The following is a 26,566-nucleotide window of genomic DNA, read 5'->3' on the forward strand; positions in this document are numbered from 1 at the left end:
TTTGTAATGTCTTGACTTTGTAGCACTTCTTTGAATCCCTTTCTGTGTGTTTTCACTGGTAGAACCAGGAGTAAAAGTGAGAAATGAACTAGTGGCATCTGTTCAGTCCTTAGTGGCTGTCCTCCAGCAGCAAATAGATGCTACCAAACACCAGGATTCTGCACAGGAAGTCAGAGAAACCAGGCTGAAGCAACTTCTTCCACAGATCAGTGTAAGGAAATACTGTTTGTGCAAGTTTTCCTGACCACCAGCATCTTTTCACATTGTTCTTTTTACTCTGCGTGGTTGGTAATTATGGAACGCCAGGACTGCCATAATGAATTAATTAAATACACCAATAAATAATTAATTAAATGCGTCAATAATTAATTGAACTTGGAAATAATAAATTAAATAAATATTTACAACACATTTAATTAATTATTGACACATTTAAATAATTATTGACAGTTTTAATTAATTATTTAATGATTTATTTATTTAATTTATTATGGCACTTTTGTCCCCTTCATGTCTCAACTTGAAATCATTTTATCTGTCAGCCTCACCCATCAAACTAAGTGGGCGGGGTTAACGCTGCCACTGCAGCTTCTCTAGCATTTGATTGGTTGCCGTGCAAAGTAAGTCAAGACAGGTCGATCCTAGATAATCGATTGCTTGTGTGGACTTGGGGCAGCCAGGTATCCCAGAATGCATTTCAAATCACAGGCAGCAATGGTGGTGGTGTAAAGTTTTAAAATACCCCGTTTTTCTGTCACCAACTACACTTTTAATAGTGTTTTAACCACGAATGTAGTGGCATAATCGTCACGTCTGGTCAGGTTGTCAACATAGAACATGTTTGCAAAAGTGCTCAGCTGTTTTCAGAGATGTCACTCGCTCCGCTAACAGTCAGCTGACAGAGTGTACCGAGCTCACAGCCCCAGTGTTCCAGCTTCACTGTTTGGTTTTTTTTTTTGTTCTTGTTTTTTTTTGGGGGGGGGGGGGTGTTACATTAACCGGTTTGTTTACATATTCCACTCTCCGTGTTCACATGTTGCATTCGCAGATTCTCGTTTGCACCGAACGATCGTCTCTTTCCGCCTGGTGTCTCTGTGCTTCTGTAACATAAAGAACGAGCTGACATTTTTCTCACGACACCAGCGATCAGCTCAACAGGCCCTCAGTTTACCTGCATGATGCATCCCCCTCCTCACCTGTCAACTGTTTAACACCTGCTGCTAATTCAAGAAACACGCCCACGTTACCTGGTGATAGTCACAGTTTAACTGGGCAGCCGGTGCTCGATATAACGCAATGTCGGCACATTTTTTTTGCACAAAATAAGTAATTTTTTTTTTTTTTTCCCGAGCGCAGAGCTGCTGGAGCTTGTTTCCCAACAGAGCACTTTATCGGCGAACCAGCTTTGTCAGCGGCTGATGTCCAATCACCGGCACACAGGTTTGAAACCTCACCTGAGTTTTAGCTCTCAGTGGTTAAACACTGGATTTAATTCACTCAGGTTCTGTCTGTCGGGTCACGTTTACTTTGCTGTTTTATTTACAACTCAGCAAAACGGTTTGGCTGAGGTTAAAGTTACGTTTCAGAACTGCATAGTTTTACTGAAGTTTAATGGTTCACTGGCACATGTGTTAGACTGAACCCTTCGCTTTTCTTTATCTGGTGTGTTTTCGATTTAAGTGATTTTTGAGATTAAACTGACTTTTAAAATGTTTTTATACAAAGACAAAACTGGATTTATTTGCTCTCTCTCCTCCTTAAACATGTTTTTAATGTTAGTTATAATTCAGAATTGGCGACTGGAACAGGTATGACAAATACGAACATCAGGAAATAAAATCCCGATAAATATAACCTCAGTAAATGAAGTCAGTGTACTGCGGGGGTTATGGCGGCTGTGGTACCGGGGCCTGTGCTTTGTCAGTGGTAATAACATCTCGATTGCTTTCGAGGCGAGCGGGTGTATCCCACGCTTTGCCGTGAGACTGGGCTGGGCAGACATCTCCGAAATCATCGAAGCACTTTTGCAAAGAGGCTCCATCTTGACAAACCAACCAGATATCTGAAGATTAAACCGCTACATTCTCGGCTAAAAAATATTAAAACGTTTTAATGTCACTGACACACAAACAGGGTTTTTCAAAGTTCAGTTCTGTTAGTTTCAACATGCCGGTTGTTGTGTGCTAAAAACAGTGGCCACCAGGCCAAAGCAATGGTTTTGACTCGATCAGCGTTAACCCCGCCCCCTGGGTTTGATGGGTGAGGTTGACAGATAAAATTATTTCACGGTGAGACCTGAAGGAGTCAACTGAGCCAAAATGAATTGATTAAATACACCATTAAATAATTATTTAAATGTGGCAATAATTAATTCAAATGTGAATTAAATAAATAATTAATTAAATTTGTCAAAAATATTTATTTAATTAATTATTTCCAATTTTAATTTTTAATTATTGCCACATTTAATTAATCATTTCATGGTGTATTTAATTAATTCATTATGGCAGTCCTGGCTTTCCATAGGTAATAACCTGTATAAATTCAGGAAGAGTACAACAGCTGTTGTGCTGTGTTTGGGTAATCTTGGATGTTTGAACTCTGGAGTGACTTCACTTACGAGGTAGCACATTCCAGTGATGAATCTGGAAAAGAGAAAAACAGGGCTTGTTTTGTATCTTAGCAAAGTAGATTCATTAATGCATCACTAACAATACACCATGATGCAGTGGTTCCTAGGCCCCTCTTAGTTTTACAAGAAAATCTTCACACTTACACACACACGCAGTTACTGTCCCTCCATTTAGAAAGGCAGAGGTGTCATAGTCTAATTATTTTACGTGTAGTTGTTTCCTGTGTAATAATGTTCAACATTGCTATCAATACATTTTTCAAAAAATCCTCTCTGTGCAAAATGGGTTCAAAAACATAAACAACCGTGGGATCCTATTTGCCCGTGATTTGGAGAGCCCAGCGCTGCTCCTGACGCAGGGGAAACTAATTCTGTCAGGGAGACCTACCTTTGCACTTAGGCAAGATATGACCATCTTTTCTTTGACTTGGAAGGAAGTTGGTTTGGAAACATATTTGGCGATGCTTCATCCTCCGCTTTGCATTTGTGTGGGAGCCCCGTCAAAAACCTGTCCATTATGCCAGCAGTGTCCACACGTTCCTTTATAAAAAAATTCTTTTTGCATTCATACCGCACTCCCCTTGCAATGGCTCTACGTCCCCCACTTTGGGAACCTCTGCCGTAATACTTTTGTTGTTTTGTGCTGAAAAACACTCCTGCAGCACATTGATGGATAGAGCCTGGTCTGTGTGCTGCGTACTGCTGATTTAGTGAGTCTTGAATACACAACACTGTCAGTGCAGTTTTCATTTCTGGGATATTAGATTGTTAATTGGTCCAACCTTCTGAGTTGGAAATCTGATTTGAGGGAGCATTCCAGATGATATTCTGACTGGAACTTAGAAATTTAAATTTCCGACTTCATCTAGAACGTGGCATTGGATTACCAAACACCCTCATGCTTACTTCCATCTCAACTTCTAATACTAAGCATGTCAGCAGTAACCATAACCTCTGCTTTTCTTGAACAACATCATACAGAGAACATGAATCCATTCATTTTCTTTTACTTATCTGAAGCCAAGTTACAGTAGTAACAGGACATTTAGGGTATTGGAGATGTAGTTTCTGTAGCAAGTTTAGGTACTCTCCAATGGAATGGATGTGTAATCTCTCCAGCGTGTTCTATGTCTGTGTTGGTGTCTGGCATTGAGATTGAGCTGAACTTTCAGAGGTCTCCTTTTGCCATGTTTTACAGTGTTAGGCACAGCTCTTTGTGGGATGAAGTCTGTGTACCTAAAATCTGCTGCTGGTTACCAAAGCAGAGCCTAAAGCTTACAGATCCTAGACAAAACCTGAGTATACGTAGTAGCTGGTCATTGGTACAGCTCTGGGTCCTAAAACATAAAATATTTCAAATGGAAAGATGTGAGTGAAGTTAGAGCCTTTGTTGTTTGCACATCACTTTAGCATGCTGAGAGCCATCCAGGGAGTGACTGAGCTGCAGAGCTAAAGTGCAACACTCTCTGTTTAAAGAAGGACTTCACAACCGATGATCACATGTTCATCCATAGTGTTTTTCACCTTTTACAAGGACAATGTTGTTTTACCTAACACTAAATTTAGAGTGTCACAACATAAACATACTGTCAAAATGTGTGTTTCAAAAGGAGAAAAGCAAAAACATGTTGTAGCTCCTGTGCACACTGATTCTTGCTGAAAGAGAGACGTGACTTTGGTTTGTTGTCTTGACTTTCAGACTGGCCACGACAGCTCCGTGTTGGAGGAGCTGAGGACCCAGCTGGCACTGAAGGAGAGGGAGCTGCAGATGATGAAGGCAGGAGCAGAGGAGCTCAACTCACTCAGACAGCAGAATTACCTACTGCAAAGCAAGGTGCATAAACACATCACTGCTTTCATTCCGTATATATGGAAAATTTGTAAGATGGCTCATTCTTATTTGGGTACTGCCAGGGTAAGACTTGTGTTTTTTTTCTCTCAACAGCTGAGAAGTGCAGAAGAAGCCAGTCAGAAAAAGAGGTGGGTGGAGGCTGCAGATGTTGCTGCAGATGAGAAGTTCCAGCAGATTGATAAAGAAATAAAAGAGCAGGAGGCACTCATAAAAGGTTACCAACAGGTTAGTTACCCTGAACTCTACATCTTATTGTGACTTTTGTCACAACTTTTTTCTCTCAATGATTTCAGTGTTATTTCGTCTTTTTAAGGACTTTTATTAGAAGGACTTGTTTTTAAAACGAATAGACTGTTTTCTAATTTGTGTTCTGTCAGCTGTAATCCCAGCAGTGTAAAAAGGATTTGGAGGCAAACAGGAGCCTGAAGTAATTTTATACATTTGCTACATCATCAGCTGAATGGATGCAAATTTATGACATTACATATTAGGGCTGCCACGATTACTCGACTAGTCACGATTACGTCGACTATCAAAATCGTCGACGACTAATTTAATAGTTGACGCGTCGTTTGAAGCTTTGTAAGAAAAGACGCAGGATTAAGTAGTAGGATTTAAGAGTGTAATAACGGACTGAAACAGAAGATGGCAGCACTGCATGTACAAGGATGCCAGCTGCCGTTAAACCCCGAAGAAGAAGAAGCAGTGTCCGGTATCGTAGCTGTGTCCAAATTCAGGAACCGCATCCTCCTGTGGTCGCATTTGTAGGCCGATTATGTTACAGCGACACGACGAAGACTGTCCAAATTCGAAGACTCTGACAAATGCGTCCTTCATTTCCCCAGATTTGAAGGATGGGTCGGGTGTATCCTTGGTGGCCCAACCTATCCCAGAATTCATAGCGCGGCCCTGCTCAGTTTCCAACAATGGCGGCAGCTAGTTAGTTTTAATATTACTCTTATTATTCTTTCTGGGTCACAAAATAAACGTTTAACATATTTTCAGGCGAGAGTGTAGCTGTGTAAACTTCAAATATCTGCTCGGAGACGTCTGTTACCCACCAGCTCAATAGCTAGCCGGGGTTCAAGGCTCACTAGAGCCGGTGAGAACACCGGACTTCCGGCCCACGTAGACCGCGAAGGCCGGGTCCTCAGGAGGATGCAGCCTAAGAATGTGGACACCCCTCACCTTCCTTGCTGTGGAAGCTAGGAAGAGGTGGGCTTGTTTTGAATGTCATCTGACACCATGTCAGCCTATCATATAAAGGCCTTGAGGCGACTGTTGTTGTGATTTGGCGCTATATAAATAAAATTGAATAGAATTGAAAATTATTATATAGGGGGGTACCAGCCCCTCCTGGCATGGGCATCACTTAGCATGATGGCATTTGAGCTTCTGATGAGGTCACACAGGAGGTGTTCCCATAGTGAGACACAAAGCGAATACCATGAAAGAGAACTTGTTGCTCTTTGACCAGTTACACTGAAATCCTCAGAGAGATTTCTCTGGAGAGCCCGAGCCAGCATGCTGTGTGTGTTGAACTCTTTAAGACAGGAGTCCCCAATCCCTGTCCGCCGGTGTCCCTGCAGGTTTTAGATGTGTCCTTGATCCATCACAGCTGACTTAAATGGATAAATGACCTTCTCAACGGGCGTTTATCAATATGCGTACTTGTGCGTACTTGCGTTCTCGTGTACTCGTGATACGTCATCAGTCGGAGACCAAGTACTGTTCCAATTCGAAGTACGCATCACGCCGAGAACGCGAAAAAGTCCCGGATGTGTTCTCGCTCCGCCCATTTTATCGAGCATGCATCGGTGTAGACTTGGGACAGCTATATATCCCAGAATGCATTTCGTCCAAAACTCAACAGCGGACTCCCGGCACATCGTCCCCCCCCCCCCCCCCTCCCTCCCCTCCCCGCCCGCTCGCGGTCTTCTCACTACTCAGGTTAAAGAAACCCCAGCAGCTGTCTATAGTATTGAGTGTCCACTAGAATAGAAATAAAAGCGTTCTAACATCTCACCTGCTTGTTTTTATTAAGGTATGTACACGTATGTACATGTACACTATTTTTATTAATAGAGGTTTCACTACTGAGGTTAAAAATGATATATAAGTCACTTAGATCACTTCTAAATGTTAATGTTTGGTTTATTTCAGTGTTTTATTTGTTCCTGAGTAAACCGGTTTGGCTGTGATTACAGTTAAGCTTCATAACATGTTACTCACAGTTAAATTAGGAGGGGACGGAAGTAAAAACTCCGGACCTGTGACATCATCACGTACGCAGGTGTTCCAATTGTACATATCGCGAGTCCGTGCTCGCGTTCTCGGCGGGTACGTACTCCCGTGCGTTCTCGGCAAGTACGTACTCACCGAGAACGCGAGTACGTACTCGCGTACTTGGGCATTGATAAACGGCCAACATGTCTTGAAGTTCTCCAGAGGCCTGGTAATGAACTAATCATGTGATTCAGGTGTGTTGACCCAGGGTGAGATCTAAAACCTGCAGGGACACTGGCCCTCGTGGACTGGGATTGAGGACCCCTGCTTTAAGAGTTTGCATAGGTTTGAGAGATGAGAGTATATCTTTAATGAGAGGGACCTCACTCATTTTCCCCAAGCACTAAACTTTGTCTTTCTGCCATCTGCTTAAAACAACTTTTTAAAGTCCTCTCCACTCGTAGCAGTGCTTTACCTCAGAAGCTCTCTATGTTAAGATGCCGTGTGGGCACAATTTATGAAATTCTAATCATTTTCAGTTTTATACAAAATGCAGTAAATAGAAAAGCCCATATTAGGTGTGAGCAACGGTTTAAAAAAACAAGAGCCTATCCATTTGTACCTTGTTGTTGTTCTTTTCATTGTTTTTTTTGTTTGTTTTTTTTACATTAATCTTCCTCCAGGAGAATGAGAAGCTGTATTTACAGATGAAGGCTCAGCAGGCCAAGAGTAAAGCTAATGAGGAGGCCATGTTTAAAGAAAACCAGAGGCTGCTGAATGAGCTGGCTTCCACCAGGTGAGCCTTCTGTCCCACAGACCTGTACGTCCCACACATATGTTGTTGTACCCATATATGTGTGTTTATGTGCACTGTGAAAGACTGACCACTTGGAACACTTCACACTGCGAGTCATACACATTTTCATGCATCGTGCATTTAAGCACCTAACAGTGAAGCTCACAGCGCGTCTTTGGGCTATGGAAGGTATTCAACACATTGGCCAAACCGGAGATTCACTCGTGTTCAGGGACAGCAGTGCTAACTTTATTCAAAGTTTGTAAAGTAGGTCGTTAACAAATAGAGATCATAAAGTTGTCTAGATGTGGAGTGGTTGTTCTGTGGTTAGGGTAAACTTTTTCTAACCTCACCAGGGAGCAGCTGAATAAAACTTCGAGGCCAGTGGGAAATATATGCTTAACGGATCATACTCCACGCATTGCAGACTTGTTAGCGCAAATAAACACACTTCAGGTTAGTACCGCTCTCATCCACCTGTACTGTAAGGCTTGAAGGTCTATGTTAGCTTGTTTCACGTAGCACTGATGTGAATCTTTGTGCAGACAAATGAGGCCAAGATGTCTGAGGACGTCCACAAGCTTAAGCAAGAAAAGCAGGCTCTGGAGGTGGACTTGCAGCTCATTAAGAAAGAGAGAGACCTGGCTAAAGCCCGAGCCATCTCCACATCGGGTAAGAACAGTCCTGAAACTACAATATTCCATATTTTTCATCCCCTTTTCACTTCATATACAAACCCAATTCCAAAATGCTATAATAGGATAATGACAACCCCAAGTTTGTAGCTTCATTTTGCCTTCAAAACATGTAGAAATATGCAAAATTCTGCCAGTTTAAAAATGTGCTACCTTAGCAGAAACCCATAAATCAAAGTGGCAGCTTTAAATCTTGTGTTTTACCAAAGAGACTCACTTTAATGTTGTGTGACAAAGAAAAGCATCAAATGCTGTCAGGATTACTGCAACACTGAAAAGATGTGTAACCAACTTGTGATTTGTTTATAAAACCCCAAAATATATCAAACTGACATATATGTACAAGTCATTAAATGTATGATTCAAAGTGAAATTGTCACCAGATGTGGGTAACATCTAATCCACACATGCAAAAACATCAAACCACAGATGTTCATGAATTCAGTTCTGTGTAATAGTGACACAGATGAAATATGTCTGTGAAGGTTCTCAGTCATCCAGGTCATCGTAGACTAAGACGTTTCACCTCTCATCCGAGAAGCTTCTCGGATGAGAGGTGAAACGTCTTCAAGCAACTCAAGAAGTCCAGGCGCTTTTCTTTCCAAGCTCCTTAGTCGACACAGATGAAAGTACTGAACGTACTTACTGATGTTTATTTAACTGTTCGCACAAAAAGCCTTTGTTGGAGACGACGGCTTCACGACGTCTCCTGTGTGGAGAAAGTATTCCCAGGTACATTGCTCAGGTGTGATTTTGGCTCATTCTTCCACACAAACAGTCTTCAAAACTTGAAAGTGCTCCGTGGGCCCTTTCTATGACCTCTGACCTTTAGTTCTTTCCACTGATTTTAACCTGGATATAGGTCAGGTGATTGGCTGGGCGAGACACTTTATGTTCTTTCTCTGAAGCCAGTCAGTAGTTTCCTTTCTGGCTGGTACATCTTCTGTCATTTCTTCGCTACCAACCTGGAAGCAGATTTTTATCAGGAATGTCTCGGCACATTTTTCCATTCATCCTGCAGTGTGCCAGTGTCATATGCTGAAAAACCCAGACCTTGGTGGTAGCATACCTGCTGGTATGGTGTTTATTATGCATGCAATGAGTGGAATTATGGTCTCATCTGACCAGACTAGGTTTCCCAGTATTTCAAAGGCTTGTTTCATTGTTTTTCAGCAAGATTTAAATGTGTTTCATCGTGCTTTTTCTTCAGTAATGAACAGTAATTGTGCATACAGGCCGTGATGGTATTTTTTATTGCATTCTTTGAAACAATTGCAGGATTCCAGGTCTTTCTGTAGCTCTCCACAAGTGCCCCCTGGCTCTGCGGATAATTCTGTTCACTTGTCTGTGGGGAGGAGTGAACCGGCCATGACCAGGCGCTGGCTCACTGGAACCTTCAGGATTTTAGAAATTCTTCTGTAACCAATCAGGATGTTTTACAACAATAGGACAGTGACGGTCTTGAGCTAGATTATTTGTTTTTACCCATCATGAGATGTTTCTTGATGGTCCCATCTGATGGCCTATAAAAAGGCAGGATTGCTTTCTAATTACTGATAAGGTTCAGCTGGTGTGACTTGTCATGTCTTTTTGCACCTCCCTTTGTGTTCAGCACTTGTCCCTGTGTCACTCCTCATTCTTACACATAACTTAATTTGTGGACATTTATGTTTGATTTCTTGTAATGTGGGAATTAAGCTGGTCGTTACATCTGGTGAAGCTTTCATGTCAGTAGCACCTTTAGAAATATATTTACTTAGAAAACTGGTGACATGTTCAATACTTATTTTACCTGCTGTGTATATATGAGTAAAAACTGAGTGCATTTCTCCTGAATGTGTTAGGAAAACAGACCTTTGAGATGCGTGTATTAGAGGACAGGCACCAGGAGGAAGTGACAGCCCTTAAGAAAAAACTGCAGTGGTTTGCTGAGAAGCAGGAGAAGCTGGACAGAGATGCTGGCAGGCTGAAGGCTGCTACAGCTGAGATACACCAGCTCAGAGAACAGGTGATGCTCCGCTCTCACACGATGGTTACAGACTGATTTATTTTGTACCCTCAATCTGCATGAATCCTCTGTCTGTTCTATATAGTTTTTATTTTAAATGAGACTCTGACTTCAGTGAACTTCCCTCATGCAAGTCATTGTTGTTAGTTTAATTCAGTTATTCTTTGTTGGGGTGTTTCTTCCTGTGCCGTTTGGCACTGTAGCATCAGAATTATCGTCTGAAGGCCAAGAAAGATGCCCAACAGGCGACGTGGATCATTACGGCTTTGTCATACTGGTCCACTTGATTGATCTTTATTTTTACTTTTAAGTTATTACAATGAGAACAGACGTGACCGGGGGATAGGAACGGGAAAGACGTAGACAAGGGAAGTTCAAGAAAATCAGAGGGGAAGAGGGACAGAGAGAAAAGAATCAGCTGGATCACCTGCTGGAAGAAAAGTCAAGAAACCAAAAGAGAACAACACAGTAGGCAGAGCACAGCAGCAACCTGTAACAGGAAATAATAAATACTGAATGTTAGTGAGCAGCACGCAAGACCGACAACGCACAATATGTTTAGAGGCAGCAGCCAAGGTGTCTGTGAACACTTTGTATAGAGATTGACAGACCATGTGACTTTCGTGCATTGCATTGTGGGTACGAGTGGCAACAAAATCAAAACGCTGCATCAAGCGCTAGCATTTCCAGCACCGGTAATCATTAACTCTACAGTTTTAATCCCTGGTTGCATTTTGTTTTATAACAGTTATGTCCAAAACGACGGAGAACACAGCAGGTCCGTGCAAAGACAGACGTGACGAAAAGGCAAAAAAAAAGTACGAGGAAAAAATCAAAGGAGTGAAAGGGTCAGACCCGTACGAGCGTACAGAGCGGAGTAAGGACGTTAGCGTGCTGCCCAACTTTCATCACGCACATATTTCTTATTATATTATTATTATGAGTGTGAGTGCATACACTCATGAAGTGTTTAGTAACTTCAGATCCCTGCAACAAGCCCAGGTCCAGTTTACTTTGGTGATTTGGACTATTCCATTTCACAGCTGTTGTTACATTCTTTTCCTTTATCTCCTGTACAGGCAAACGCATCTATTTGTGGTTTCAGGTTGTAGTATTACACAACATTTTCAGATCTAATAGAAATAAAATAAGTGTTTCGTTATTCATTCAATTTATTGTCTTTATTTATAACTGGCATTATTGTTTCGTTCTATTATAGAATCTTACAAGAAAGACGCAAAATTGTATTCCATCGTGCTTTATTAGCTGCTTCAGTGAAAAACAAATCAACAATGCAAAAAAATAAATAAACAAATCAACAATGCAAAACAACATACTGGAAAACAGTTATTCATCACTTGATTGCTTCAATACAGCCCTTGGGCACATATATGCGGGACGTTTCGTGGCTGTTTTGATGTCGCTCTCTCTCTTAACCGATCAAATCTGGCTGTGGTAGCAGCTTTAAACTCGGTATGACCCAGGTTGATAGAGGTGCCCAGTCTGGATCGCATTCCTGCATTTTGTAGGCTGGTTTTCCTACAAAACACAACAAACATTAGCCCACAAAGCCACAGTGAACAAAGCAGCATAGCACAACGAATTCAATTCAAATCAATATAAGACTTATTTGTAACCTACATCATCAATTATGTTATGATAAATTACGTAATAACTACAACAGAAGACGTACCTTTGTGGAAATGCTTGGAGCAGACTAACATGTGAGCTGGAGTGTTCTGGGACGTTATATTTGGTCTTCGAATGGCTGCAATCCAGGTCATCCGTCGGCTCTTTGTTGCATCGGAAACATGGCTTGAACAATTTCTCTTCAACGACATAATCCAATCAAAACCGATCTTTTTACCCATTGGCGTAATGTGACGTCACATTTTCAAAAAGGTTTCTCCATGTAACGATCTGATAGTGGGTGTGGCGAGTCAAAGCCCCACCCACCAGGACATAAAGCAGGCTAATTCAATGACTGTAACATAACCTTCTAATGTGTGACTCAGTGTTTGTACCTGAAATAGATGTTGTAGTCGAGCCATCTAAGAGTCTGTTTTAGCATCTGTGTGGTACAGTTTTCATTAAATTCTTTAAACAACTAATTTAAACAGGACTTATAATAGAAACAAAACATTAAATCACACCATTTATAATTAATGAGGTCAGTGTTTAGTCTTAGAGACTGTTTCCTTTGTTGATCAGAACTTTTCTGGATGCAGAACTTTATTTGTCTTTGTTGTTGTTGTACCTTTTTTAGATATACTTGAATAATTTATCATTCCCATTTAAGGAAGGCTGGTGGTTGTACTCTCCCAGTCAGACCATGTGACCAGGCTGTGATGGTTTTGCCACAAACCATCGTTTTGTTAAAAGTGCGTTTTTTTTCCTGCTGTCACAGAGTACCTCCCATAGGGGATTGTGTGATTGTTGGTTTCTGTCAGGGGTCTTTATGTTACAGTAAAATGTGCCTCAAGGAAACTATTGTTTTGATTTGAAAAAATTTAAATTGATTTAAATTGTGTTAATTTTAAGGAATGTGCCTATCTTTCCTGACTCTGGAAACATTGCTCTAGACTCTAGAGCATGTCTTCTTTTGTGGTGCTTTACAGTGACAACAGTGAAAGCTTTAGGAATGAGGATGGAAAGTGTGGGAAGTAACAGGCCGTCTCCATTTCAGGTAGAAAAACTGAAACAGGAAGTGGGCAAAAGAAACAGCTGGCAGAGAAAGGCGAGAGACAAATTTGTGGACTTGAAGAGGATGAAGGACTTGGAGCGACAGGTTTGGCGCACGGGCGTACACTAACAATTAATTTCTCCTTCTTTCTTCTACAACTTCATATCACTTGTGTTTTCACCAGGTGAAGGAGCTGGAACAAATACTCAGGAGCAGAAACCCAAATTCGCTGCCTGCTTTGATTTATGCTGCAGCCACATCTGCCAGCCACGAGGACTTGGATGCTGGCAAAATGTCCTCTTCCAGCCGGATCACTGCTCTGCTGGAGCGAAGGATCCAACGTCTGGAGGCCGAGCTGGAGAATCACGATGAGGAAGCCAAACGCAGCTTCCAGGTTATGGAGCAGCAATTTCACAGAGTCAAGGTACAGCTAACATCAGTCCACAGGTTTGTCGACGTAACGACCTGCCAGCACTTCCCACTCAGCCTGGAAGTAACAGCTGGGTGACTGTGAAGAGGACCCTAAACAGAAAGCCCCCGTCACACCACCAACCTGTTCACCACCTTCCAGCTTGGGTTCAGGGGTCAAACACTCTCAGCTTTTAAGATTGGGCTTAAAACTTTGCTATTTGATAAAGCGTATAGTCAGGGCTGGATCAGGTGACCCTGCATCCGGCCTTAGTTATACTGCTGCAGGCCTCGGCTGCTGGGGGTGTGTTTATACACAACTTTTAGAGCTGTCTGCTAGTGTGGGGTTGGTTTTTGTCCTTTTTAAATGACAAAAAAATACGTTAATCACATCTTAATACTGAAGAATTAGGGCAGCCACCATCTCTTGCTGGTCATCGGTAGAAGTCACTGAATCCACACTTTGTGATCACCACGTCTCTTCCTGTGTGCATTCCTCCTGCTTGGTGTGGTAGAAAAGCAACAGACAAACGCTTCATAGAGAACTGTGAAGCCCAAAGAGGAAGCAGTGTGACATAATAAGTTCAGTTTCAGTCAGTAAATGAGCTTCTTAACCGCACAGCTGTGAGACTAAAAAGTAAAACCTTTGTTTTTCTCCTTTACATGTCTGATTTACAGCAGATGAGCGAGGAAATGTGTTTTATGTGCTCATTTGGCTGAACCAACACTTTGAAATGTTCTTGCTGTGGAAGTAGTTTGATTCACCACAGTGAAGAATCATGTTTCAGACGTCTGTCCCGTGGTTATAGTAGATACTCCAGTGTCTTTTATAAAGAACCATTATTTTCTGTGGTTTGTATCATTTAATGATGAAATGATCATTAAAAACATCAGATGAGGGAACAAATGAACTAGTTCCTCTTGTAGCGCTTTTCTACTCTGAGCACTTAAAGCTCTTTATACAGCTCGTCTCAGTCACCTGTCCACAAGCTCTAACATTCACACACAGTCACAGTCCTGTGGAGCAGCCAGGGATTGAAGCACCACCGATTAGCAAGAGATGAGGCAGAGTGAATACATTATAATATTTTTCTGATAGAACTCCACAGTTCCATTTTTATGGGTTTCACTGTAGTAAAATACCCCTCAGCAACTGTTAGCTGTGTGACAACACTATGAGTCACTTTACAGCACTGGCCATTTTGATTTCTGTAGAAAAACTGAAGGACAGAAAGGTTTTATTTCAGTTTGGACTCTTTGTTATGGCCTTGGACATATTCATTATAGTGTTTTCAGAGCATTGTTTCATATTGGAATGCAGCCGCTCTACTGTGGAGGATTTGAGTCTGTAGGTGTCCGCCTGCTTAGTTACAACCACGAGCTAGCCTGTCAGCTGCTGACTGGCTCAGTTTCCAGCTGTACCTGTTAACTGTTTTGTGTACCTCGTAAATAGCAGAGCTCACTCACTGTTTATACATCACTAAAGTAAAAAGTGTGAAGCACATGTGGTTTCTTTCACACAGGGATCAGTAACAGTGTTCCTTGATCGGTAGCTGCTTTTGATTTGTTGTTTCTTTGCTTGCAGTCATTGATGTTCTGCCCTTGGTCCTGTATTATTAATTCCTCTTCATTAAGGACCGTTTTATATATAGCTTGTCACAGTTATTTAATTAAATTAGACACATTATAAAATCAAATACATTTTAAATCATGCTCACGAACTGAGTCTTAAAAATGAACAACCTGCAACATTGTAGCAGATTTTTGTTGAATGCCATTATGTGTCTACTCTGTAGCTTCGCTACGAGCAGCAGATCTGTGAGCTGGAGCAGCAGCTGCAACGTAAGCAGCAGGTTGAAGCAGCAGCTGAGTCCGAGTCATCAGTACTCCAGGCTCTGGAGGAAGAGCTATACCGTGTGAAGCAGAGCCACAAACAGAAAGAGAAATCTCTGCATGAGCAGATCGAGTCTCTCCAGCAGCAGCTTAAACAGAAGGTCAGTACAAGTCTTACTAAAAGCAATGAGCTATTTTCTTAGCGGTCTCCAGATGCTATAGCAGGCAGTCTTTGCTCTGAAACCTTGAAATAATGAATGAAGTAGGATAATGGAGGAGTTGATAACACAAAATAAACTTGTACTCGATTATACAATACTGAGGAGAGCCCTTCGTTCTACAGGCCCTGCTGAGTCCCGGCCGGCACCAGCGCCAAGCCGAGGCAGCATTTGGCGTGCGGCTTGAGCGACTGAATCAAGAGCTCGCTAAAAAGACACGGATCATTCAGGAACTGAGCTGCACTGTGGACAGACTGAAGAAGGAACGGAGGAACATGCCATCTGCCCCCAACACACGAGCAGAAAGACGATCCACTGAGAGCAAACGGCAACAACCAGGTCTCCCTAAAACACACGGTCTTCTCACTGCAGGAGAAGAAACATTTCCAGCTGCTCTGTGTGAGAAGACCTATCAGCCCACAGTATTCACAGGTGGGAATGCACTTTTTTTAAAGTAAATAATACGCAAAAGGGACTAAAGATCACCTGATGCAATGAAAATATTTTGTGGTCACACTGTTTAATTCACTTTGATTTTATTTATATAATTCCAAATCCCAACAACATTCGCCTCATCGGGGATGAGAGCAAGGAGATGAGACAAAAGTCATGCTGTGGAAGAGAGCCAAAGATTAATAACAACTCATAATTAAATGCAGAGTGCTGTATAAGTACATAGTGAGTGAAAGGGGGCAATTTATGGTTCAGAAGAGGGAGCACGTTTGCAGTCTGCATGCAGAGAGCCTCGTTGTCAGATGGAGGCAGTGCACAAAGAATATGCTCCATTTGATCTGTAGACCAGTCTTGCTTGTGCTATTGTTGGTTCATCACCCAGCCACAGACAAGATCAGAGTTATAGCAAACTCAGAGCTGTGTGAAAAACTCAAGTGTTAAAAATGACCAGTTATGCCTATAACTTCTGTTCCCTGAAGGAGAGGAAACACATATGCACATATGGGGGGGGACTGTAGCTCCGAAGGTAGAGCAGGTCATCTGCTGAATGGAAGGTCGGTGGTTCGATCCCTAACTGCTCCAGTCTACATGCCAAGTTTCCTTGGGCAAGATACTAACCGTTGCTTCCCGATGCTTCCATCGGAATATGAGTGTGTGTGTGAACGGTAGGTAGAACGCACTTAGATTTTTTTTTTTTTTTAAGTATTGCATGAATGAGGTACGTTGTGTAAAAGCACTAGTCCATTTACATATAGTATGGGATATCAAGCCTGGCTGAAGACATCTCTGTTTACATCTTAAAGACAGGTGACCTGTGAGGACATGGCCCCACCTGCATGTGTACAGTCATTCTGCAGTTCCATAGCTGCTCTTTACTGAGCAAAGCTGCATGGCAAGGGACCGTGTGTTGTACCTCGTTATTCTTTCTTTCAGGGAACAAAACTTATAGTTCAGACGAGTGAATCGACTGATGTGTGTGTGTGTGTGTGTAACTGTTATTTGTCGAGTGATCCTTGAAAGTGGTTTACACACAAATATTGTTTACATATTCTAGACTTGCATCAGAAGAAAGTAAGAACATTACCACATCAATCCCAGTGTATACACTAACAGCAGAGATTTCTTTATAAAAACGTCTGTAAGCAGGGCTGTGGTTTTCCAGATTTAAAAAAATGCAGCTAGCTGGAGGCACTAGAAGATTTTTTTCATGTTTCCTTCTTCTGACAGGGAGTCATATCTCTGAGGTTCTGCAGGAGAACGAAGCTTTAAAAAAGCAGGTGGAGCTTCTCCTCCTGCAGAGCGAGCAGGAGAAGGAAGCTCTGAAGGCTGATGCTGCACAGGCCAAGCAGCAGCTGTCCAGGTACAGTCGGTCATTTTGTAGTTTTGCTTCTGTGTGCTTTTTGCTTGTTTCCAAATGGTTCTACTTGCACTTGCTGTTTAGGAAATGTTATACTTAAAGCAGTGAAGCAGACAAAATATCAAAGTTCATTTACAGTGTTGAATTTCTATCTCTCAGCCGTAAAAGGCTGATGGGGAATATCACTGTCAATGTCTGACCTTTGTGAGTGGAAATACACAGGTGGACAACAAAGTGCAAACCACTGGTTATACTCAAGAACAAAAAGTGTATGGAGATGATGCAGATCACATCATCTGTCAGGAAAACGGTGAAGGGAATGTCACGTTGGGGATGCATGGCTGCCATTGGAACATTTGTGTTGCTGATGTGACTGCTGATGAATTCTCAAGAATATAAAGTTATACTCTCTTCAGATTCAGGCAAATACTGCAAAACTGATTGGACAGTGCTTCATAGTGCAAATAGATATTGACCCATCCTGCAAAGAAGCAGGATGTTCTTCAATAACCCAGCTAATCACCTGCTGCCCCTGAATTAAAGATATGATTTAATCTCCCAGGCTGACAGAGGAGTTTGAAGAGCAGCTATCCACCATGAAGGCAGAACACTTTAGAGTGTTGGACCACCTGCGGGCCACCCATGCACTCGAACACTCAGACTCTAAGGTTGCAGAACTGACTAATAAGCTGAGCACTCAAGAGGTAGGGCTCCCTCATCAAGCAGCCTCTGTACAACATGAGCCTGCTGTTTTAACATTCATATGTACCTGCAGATAATGATGAATCATCTGGACAAGCAGCTGAAAGAAATGCAGGGGTGCAAAGAAGCACTGAAAATATCCAGGAGGAGAGAGGATGCTCTGCAGACGCAGGTGAGGAGGTGGAGAAAGATCGCTGTGCTGATCGAGTTCTGATGGTTTTCTATCCTGGTTCTTCCATTTTGATTGGCAGAGTTATGATTGTACACAGAATGCCTCTGAATTATGGAATGCCAGGACTGCCAAAATGAGTTAATGAAATACACCGTTAAATAATTAATTGAATGTGTCAATAATTAATTAAAATTGAAATTAATTAAATACATATTTATGACATTTAATTAATTATTGACACATTTAATTAATTATTTCATGATGTATTTATTTATTTCATTTTGGCAGTCCTGACCTCTGACTGTTCATGAATTTATTTTATCTGTCAGCCTCACCCATCAAACTAAGTGGGCGGGGTTAACGCTGCCGCTGCATCTTCTCTAACATCTGATTGGTTACTGTGCAAAGTAAGTCAAGACAGGTCGATCCTAGATAATCGATTGCTTGTGTGGACTTGGGGCAGCCAGGTATCCCAGAATGCATTTCAAATCACAGGCAGCAATGGTGGTGGCGCTCTAAAATGTAACTTTTTAAATACCGTTTGTCTGTCACCAACTACACTTTCAATAATGTTTTAGCCGTGAATGTAGTAGCGTAAAGTTCGCGTCTACTCAGCTGGCCAATATAGAACATGTTTGCAAAAGTGCTCCAATGTTTTCGGAGATGTTGCTAGCTAACATTCAGCTGACAGCGTGTACGAGCTCACAGCCCCCGTGTTCCATCTTAACTGTTTTTTACGTTAACCGGTTAGATTTGTGTGTTCCACATGTTGCAGCTGCAGATTCTCATTTTCACCGAACGATCGTCTCTTTCCGCCTGCTCTCGTGTCCTTATGTTTCTGTAACATAAATAACGAGCCGACATTTTCCTCACGACACCAGCGATCAACTCGACAGACCCTCAGCTTACCTGCACACATCCTGCTCACCTGTCAGCTGATTAACATCTGCTGCTTAACTTGTTCTACTTGTTCTGCACAAGACAAGTGAATTTGTTTGGTTACATTATAGTTTAGGAGTATCACAGATAACGCCCACTGAGCTGTGTGACTGTTCACCACTACACTGAGATAAATTGGCTATTACTGAAATACACATGCTATATAATTAAATATGATATAAATGTCGCTCTCTTCACTCTCTTCTACCAGAAGCTGGATTTCCACTGCAGTCAGAGGCCGGTGGTTCAGTAGCTGTAGTTTTTCTGCCTTTGTGAGTTTGTGCGGCACCATGGTGGTGAGAAACTCCTTGACAATCTCAGGGCTCTGTCTGCTGCAGGGCGTCTTCGACAGGTACTTCAGCGTCTCGTACATGATGGTGTTGAGGTTCTGCTGCCCGGCGCTGTGTTTGTGCTTCCCGCTATCCTTTCTCTGCTCCTACAGGTCTGTGAGGAGTTTGAACACCTCATAGTAGCTGAGCATTGCAGCGTTAGCATTTTTCACTTCCATTTCGCCTGGCACGTCGCTCCGTTACAAATGTGGAGGTGATAATAACATGTTTAGTTATAAAGGACACCTTTAGTCTCATTCATGAGCAGTATTAGTTTTATTCTGACATCCAGAAGTCTGCACAATTTCATAGTTTGTAACAAGCTTTTGACAGGTAAACATAACATGACTGAAACACCAACATGAAAAAAACTACCTCACACAAATCAGATGTTAACTTCATTTATTTTTATTTTAGTAAACTTTGCTCATTCTAACAGACAGCTGGTGCTTAGAATACAGTTGAATAACTATTAAAAAACAGAGGATGTAATATTTCTGGGCAGGCTGAAGTCTTTCAGTATCTATGCTGGTTCAACGCTGCTCCTCTTGGTGGAAAGGCTCATTCCCTTTCCTCCTTGTATAACTTGAAATTCACAGTTTAAATCACACATATGAACGCCAGATAAAGAAAAGCAAGCAGGTTCAGTCTAACGTGCTCCAGTGAGACATTTAACTTCAGTAAAACTATGCAGTTATGAAACATAACTTTAATCTGAGCCAAACCGATTTGCTGAGTTGTAAATAAAACGGTGAAGTAAACATGACCCGACTGACAGAAGCTGAGTGAATTAAGTCCAGTGTTTAACCACTGTCAGTGTTGGGGAGTAACGGAATACATGTACCGCAGTTACGTATTTAAAATACAAAATATGAGTAACTGTATTCCGTTACAGTTACTGTTTAAAAAGGTGGTATTCAGAATACAGTTACTTTGTTGAAATAAATGGATTACACGGCGGTACTTCCCTGTTTCATATTGTCGCGGGTCAGGATTGTTTGGGTTTGTTTGACAGCTGTGTTCTGTTGTTCGAGGCGGCAGCGTTACGGTTGCCATGGTTACAGAGTGACGCTCTCTCTCTGCGTGTTTCCTGGGTGAGAGAGCGCTTCTTTGTTGTTGTTGTTGTGCTAAGCTAAAAGGCAGAGTGTTACAGGCATGGCCCTAAAGAATGTAGCATCATGGGCAGTGTAGTCCGTGCTGCAGCGAGAATGGACTGCCATACCCATGATGTGTCTGTGAGCGAGGGAGGGAGAGAAAGGAAAAGTCCGAGCTGTCACGGAGCAAAAACGGGAGCTGGAAGCATGTAAATATAATAATAACCACTGCAGCCAAGAAGAGTGCCTGACGAGCCCAGCTGTAAGTAAGCTATTAAGACTCAACTGTACACTGTGTTCGTGTTTTCCTCCGGAAAAAATAAGTTCCGTTGGAGCAGCCTTTCAACGCCTCTCTCTGTCTCCCGCAAGCAAAGTTGACCCAGACAACAAAGTAAAGCTAGTTTTCAGCTACGAGCCTGACACGAACCCGACGTATTAGCCAGAGGTCCCTTTACTATGGTTCAGAGCCGCGGACCTTCAGTAACAGTAATTAATCACAGCAATAGTACATTCAGGTAGTTGTAAATAGCATGATAATATATTAAGTAGTCCAAAGTATTCAGAATACGTTACTCTCATTGAGTAACGTAACGGAATACGTTACAGAATACATTTTGGGACATGTAATCAGTATTCTGTAATGGAATACATTTTAAAAGTAACCTTCCCAACACTGACCACTGTGAGCTAAAACTGAGCGAAGATTTGCCAGTGACTGAATATCAGCCGCTGATAGAGTGCTCTGTAGTTTTCTAGGTGTCCATCGCTCTCTGTTTAAATCCCGTTTGTCGTCTTTATCCCAGGTCAGTCACTCTGACAGAAACACAAACTCCAGCAGCTCTGAGCTCAGGAAAAAAAACAAATTTACTTGTCTTGTGCAGAACAATACGCCGACATTGTGTTATATCGAGCTGCAGCTGCCCACGTTAAACTGTGACCATCACCAGGTAACGTGGGCGTGTTTCCTGAATAAGCAGCAGGTGTTAAACAGTTGACAGGTGAGCAGGATGTGTGCTAGAGCGCTGAAGACATTCCTGGATATGCTGACCTCGCTCCGTGGTGTACAGGCCTCCGAAGCAGCAAAGTGGGCTTCCAGTTTTCACTCATGATCAATATTCACAATAAAAACATTAGTCGAACAGCGTAAGGTCTGTACGTGTTTCATAGTGTCTAACAAGCTTTGTACAGTCAAACCTAATGGTTACTACACGACGGAAACACCAACGTTATCTCTTTTAATAAAGTGTATGCGTTTATACACAGGTCACGCTGATTATTGAACAAAAAGCACAAAGATCAGATGTTAACTGGATTTTTTTGCTCTCTCTCCTTAAACATGTTTTTCACATTAGTTATAATTCAGAATTGACGACTGAAACAGGACCCACGCTTTGTCTGCCTGGGTCCTGGTAATTTAATTGATTAATTAAATATGTCATATGTATTTAATTAATTAATTCCAATTCAAATTAATTATTGACAAATTTAATTATTTATTTAATGGTGTATTTAATTCATTCATTTTGGCAGTCCTGGCATTCCATACTGAATGACCCTGCTGAATCTGCAACACACTAGACCGTTAATACTTTCAAAGGCCTAGCTAACATTTACATGTTCCTTTTTTTAAACCAGATGTTTTAGCTAGTTATCCAGCTGATTAGCTGCTTCTGTCTCGTGTTTAGCTAACCAAACTGCTGCAGGAGCTGAAGGAAGCTAAAGAAGCTTCAAGCTCAGAGGTGAAACTCCTGTGCACCTTGGAGAGGAAGATACTGAACATGGAGCTCAGACACCAGCACAGAGAGAAGGAGCTGCAGCAGGTACCAGTGAGGGCACAACTAGCTGACAGAAATCTGAACCCAGAACCTGATGTGAACCTGTAGTGACCCCTAAGGCCAAGATTCAGGTGTTTTAAATCAGCAGTTGTGATTAACTTGGACATCCACGGTGGGTGATCCCCTGATCTAACCACGTTCAAACAAAAGCAGTTCTGGCTAGGGATGGGTATTGATAAGATTTTCACGATTCCGATTCCATTTTCGATTCTGTTTAACGATTCGATTTTTTATCGATTCTCTTATTGATTCTTATTTTTAAAAAAGGAGAACACTAAGGTCGATTAGCTTAGAACTTTGTTTTATATCTTCTCTTTGAACAAGATAGAAATTTAGGAGTAACACGGCCTTACAAACCCAACAGTGAGATCTTAAGAGATCCACAGCCTACGGCTCTTCAATGGGGTGTCACAGGGTCCCCAGGAAAAAAAATTGTAAATGTAAAATAATAAAATAAATATTCTTCTGTAGCAATAACAAAGTATAACATAAATTCTTCTGTAGCAATTACACAAGAATATCCAGTAATGTCCCTGCCTACAATTAAACACATTCACTTACCGAAAATCGGGGCATCTGCTGTGGCAAATGGGTGCAAGCCTTTGACAACAAACTTAGTCACTGCTCGGTGACATTCGTCTATCCTGGCCTGAAAGGAGACGCTAACGATAGACTGCAGCGAGAACTGCCAGCCAGACTCTGTCTGTCTCATCATGGTCACCTAAATGCACAGTGATGGCAGGTTTTGTAATAAAGCAGATCGCGCTAACATAATATGCGCTGTTAGTTGATTATTTACCTGCCGCATTAACGGGAGAGGACGTGCAAACGTTACCGCTGCTGCTGGGTTGAGATTCACGAGTCCGGAGCGGAATTAAAAACACGACATTCATTTAAGGTCATCGCGTGTTTTGTGAGCGAATGCTTTTGCATATTCGTAGTGTTTCCTCCTTTAAATGAAATATCTACTTTGCAAGTACTGCAAGTTGCCCTGTTGTCATCCGTTCTCGTAAAGTATATCCAAACTTTTGAGCGTTTGAGCCGCTTAGGCGCCCTGCCAGGTAAATGACGCTCCGCAACGTGGTGACGTCATTCGGGGCGACTGGAATCGATACGGGAATCGTTTGCAAAAATGGCAAACGATTCCAAGGAACTGAAACAGTGGGAACCGGTTCTCAACAAGAACCGGGTTTCGATACCCATCCCTAGTTCTGGATCCACATTGTCAGCGTAAATGAAACTAACTTGAGCTAGTGGCAAACTTGTACGAAAACGTAAGCTGACCTGAATGTTATGCTATAAATGACTTTTAACGTCTCCTGGACTCTGGGAAACCCTCTGCGAGTCATACAGACATCGGAGTTAAACACACTGCTGAACCTGTAGCCAAACATATACGCTGTTTGGTGGAGAAGACTGTACACTTCCCCTGATGACATTATTCACATAGAGGTCAGATGAAGTAGTTATACTGTATCAAAGACAACCTGAGGTCTTTTGTTTGTGTCCTTCAGGTGCTTAGGGGGGCGTGGCAGACGCCAGGTGATGATTTGCAGTCTGAGCTGGAGCACTGGAGATGTCTGGCTCAGGACAAGAGCAGGGAGATGGATGCTTTCCGCCTTGAGCTCGACTCCATCCTGGACATCCTGAGACATCTCCAACGACAGGGAGTGGTTCTCCCGACTCCTGAGCTCGCCATTCCACAGAGGAGTTAATACAACGTTTGAAAGCTGATACTGTGAATGCTGCACTGATTCCATGCCAGTGTGTCAGCAATAGAAGTTTCTACTTTTTTATTTAAATAACTATCTATTTTTATGTTTTTCATGTTAATGATAGGATATATTAGGATCAGTATTGCACCAAAGACCTGCAAAGACTGGCTTACCATCCCTGCCTCTACAGAGGAAACAGTCATGTAAAATAAAGAAACCTCTTGAGCATTATTTTGTTGTTTTTTGACTGTTTTACATATCTAGATATGACAACCGGGCCTGCAGATAAAAGTAATATATTTAATCACAACCACAATATGAATACATATTTAAATATTCTGTAGTAAAAGTTCTCCTCATGGCCCCAGTGTGAGGTGGAAGGCCAAGTCTCAGCTAACACTGGCCAGCTTGGTTAGCAGCCTGCACCCAAGCATGGCTGCTGGGTAGCACTGTGTAACATGCCAGTCAGTTTTTATCCTTTGCAGGTGTTTTTGATGGGACTCACATCAGAGTCTCAATTCTTTATCTCTTTTCCTCTGTTTCAGTGCCTTTGCAGGTCAACTACATGCCACACTTTGGAATAAGAAATCAGCTCCAGATTCAACTTATAGATCCAATTTGTCTTCATTATCAAATTTTCCATCTTCTTGGATTCTTTGCACAGTTTGGTGGTCCTAGATGAGTTGGCAATATAATTAAACCCATAGCACCTGAGAAAGGTTTTTTGTTGCAGTTGTGTAACTTCATTTGTTTGTCAGACTCTTACATATCTATTGCAGCAGAGTCACTGAATCATTCAAACAGAATTTGAAACTCCTCGTTCTAAAGACTTCATGTACACGCCATTTTCCTTGTGATCACTCTTTCAGTTAATCCTCATAATGTCCTCCCGATTTCCATACACCTGTGGTCCTCAGGGGTCCAAAATGTCCCCACTTCATTTGAGTGTTTTTTAAAATATAAAGTATAAATTGTCAATTAATTCAGTGTTACATCTTAGTTTTACTTAAGACCAACACATTAACACAAAATTTACCCAACATTTTACATTTTAGGGCCACCAGACCTTGTTTACATAAAGTACACTGTGTTTTTGAGCAAAAACAAATTGAGAAAATAAAATATTTAGTTGTTTAGATAATTTTGACTATCTGACTAACTAAAGAATGCTGTATGTTGAACTTTAGTGAGAAAGTTTTTTTTTAACCATTTAAAATTTTTAAATGGCAGCACATAATCACACTTGTGGTCCTCAGGGGTCAAAAATGTCCTCATCTGGTTTGATTGATACTTAAGTACAGAAAACTGCAGAGAGTAGCCATATTTAAGTCTACTATAAAATCTTCAAGTGAGCAAATACATTAATCATCGATTCATGCTCAAGCCATTGACGAGGAATGCTGTCAAACCTGGTCCTAGCTTATGTCACTGAGTGAAATACGGATTTGATCCCCTACAACAGTCTGTGGCAGCTGTGCGCCCATGTGGGACACAGATTACAATCAGTCAATTACAGACACTACTGATCTTAACTTGTGTTTAAAGCACGCCTGTCTTCAGAGTCAGCTTCTTCCACTCCAGCTTCTCCACCACCATTGGAAAAACCAAAGAGCTGTCAAAAAATGTCAGGAACGAGGCTGTGGACCTGCACAAGGCTGGAACGAGCTACAAGACCACCAGCAAGAATACTGAAGAACATACTGCCAAGGCAACAAAGGAGCGACACGTTAAGGTCATGGAGCGGCCTAGCCAGTCTCCAGGCCTCGGTCCTCAGGAGGGAGCTGAACTTTCTTGTTGTTTAGCAGCAGCCAAGAAAACTACAGGACATGGAGTTTCTATAAAGAGGGTGGGACAAAATCCTTCCTGAGATGTGTGCAAACCTGGTGACCAATTACTACTCTGCTTCGAAAGAATCGTTTTTCCATCAAGTGTTAAGTCATGTTGTGCTTGGTGTGATCTAATATTTATTTCACTCATGACATGAAAATCTATTTAAGTTTTTTTCTGTTCTTTCTAGATACTACCATGAAATTTGTGACTTTGTATGTAAGTGAACTTAGTTCAGTTCAGTTCATTTTTATTTCAAACATATATATTCTCCAACATTTCATAAAATCTTTCCATGCAGTTGTTTGAAAAGGAGTAGGCAGAAGTATATACTTATTTAGCCCTACCCCCTCAGGTTTACATCCTCATCATCTAAATTTGAACAACAAAAATGTATACAATCCCTTTAACTTAGAACATAACATCACAAAAAAAATATTTTCTCATGTTCAACTAAAACTATATTTAGATTTGCTAATTTGTAGAAGAAAATAAACATCAGTTTGACTGCTGTCTTGGGTTAATTGCATTTTCTTCATTCTTATACTTATTTAAAATTTCTTTTTTGAGTTTTATTTTAAACTGGTTTATATCACTACTGACCTTTATTTCTTCTTTTAACTCATTCCAGAATTTAACTCCCGCTATTGAAATAGACATCCTCTTCGATGTTGTTCTTACTCTTCGTAATTTTAAATTCCACTTCCCTCTAAAATTATACCTCCCTTCTCTTTCTAAGAACCATTTACTTATTTCGATTGGGAGCATCCCTTTCCTTGCCTTATATATTAT

The 26,566-nt window shown here is 41.6% G+C and overlaps 1 protein-coding gene across 11 annotated transcripts in view; it reads left to right on the forward strand.

Moving 5' to 3' along the window:
- The window catches only part of cep162 (centrosomal protein 162), a 51,444-nt gene extending 25,157 nt beyond the window's left edge, over nucleotides 1-26,287 (forward strand). For 6 of the 11 annotated variants that reach the window (XM_013277342.2, XM_019354541.2, XM_013277340.2 and 3 more), the window contains 16 exons: nucleotides 63-211; nucleotides 4,332-4,466; nucleotides 4,578-4,709; nucleotides 7,394-7,506; nucleotides 7,863-7,962; nucleotides 8,052-8,178; nucleotides 10,046-10,209; nucleotides 12,896-12,997; nucleotides 13,077-13,316; nucleotides 15,097-15,294; nucleotides 15,477-15,783; nucleotides 17,032-17,164; nucleotides 17,724-17,865; nucleotides 17,937-18,035; nucleotides 22,083-22,217; nucleotides 23,747-26,287. In XM_013277342.2, coding sequence (XP_013132796.1) covers nucleotides 63-211; nucleotides 4,332-4,466; nucleotides 4,578-4,709; nucleotides 7,394-7,506; nucleotides 7,863-7,962; nucleotides 8,052-8,178; nucleotides 10,046-10,209; nucleotides 12,896-12,997; nucleotides 13,077-13,316; nucleotides 15,097-15,294; nucleotides 15,477-15,783; nucleotides 17,032-17,164; nucleotides 17,724-17,865; nucleotides 17,937-18,035; nucleotides 22,083-22,217; nucleotides 23,747-23,947 — 2,477 coding nt within the window. In that variant the 3' untranslated portion in view covers nucleotides 23,948-26,287. Of the gene's footprint in view, nucleotides 1-62; nucleotides 212-4,331; nucleotides 4,467-4,577; nucleotides 4,710-7,393; nucleotides 7,507-7,862; nucleotides 7,963-8,051; nucleotides 8,179-10,045; nucleotides 10,210-12,895; nucleotides 12,998-13,076; nucleotides 13,317-15,096; nucleotides 15,295-15,476; nucleotides 15,784-16,283; nucleotides 16,470-17,031; nucleotides 17,165-17,723; nucleotides 17,866-17,936; nucleotides 18,036-19,185; nucleotides 19,347-22,082; nucleotides 22,219-23,746 lie in introns of those variants that run through there. The other 5 variants (XR_003222177.1, XM_025911490.1, XM_025911489.1 and 2 more) reach the window with 5 other exon arrangements.
- The last annotated feature ends 279 nt before the right edge of the window (nucleotides 26,288-26,566 follow it).

This window comes from Oreochromis niloticus, linkage group LG11 (genome assembly GCF_001858045.2).
Source record: "Oreochromis niloticus isolate F11D_XX linkage group LG11, O_niloticus_UMD_NMBU, whole genome shotgun sequence".
Taxonomy (NCBI): domain Eukaryota; kingdom Metazoa; phylum Chordata; class Actinopteri; order Cichliformes; family Cichlidae; genus Oreochromis; species Oreochromis niloticus.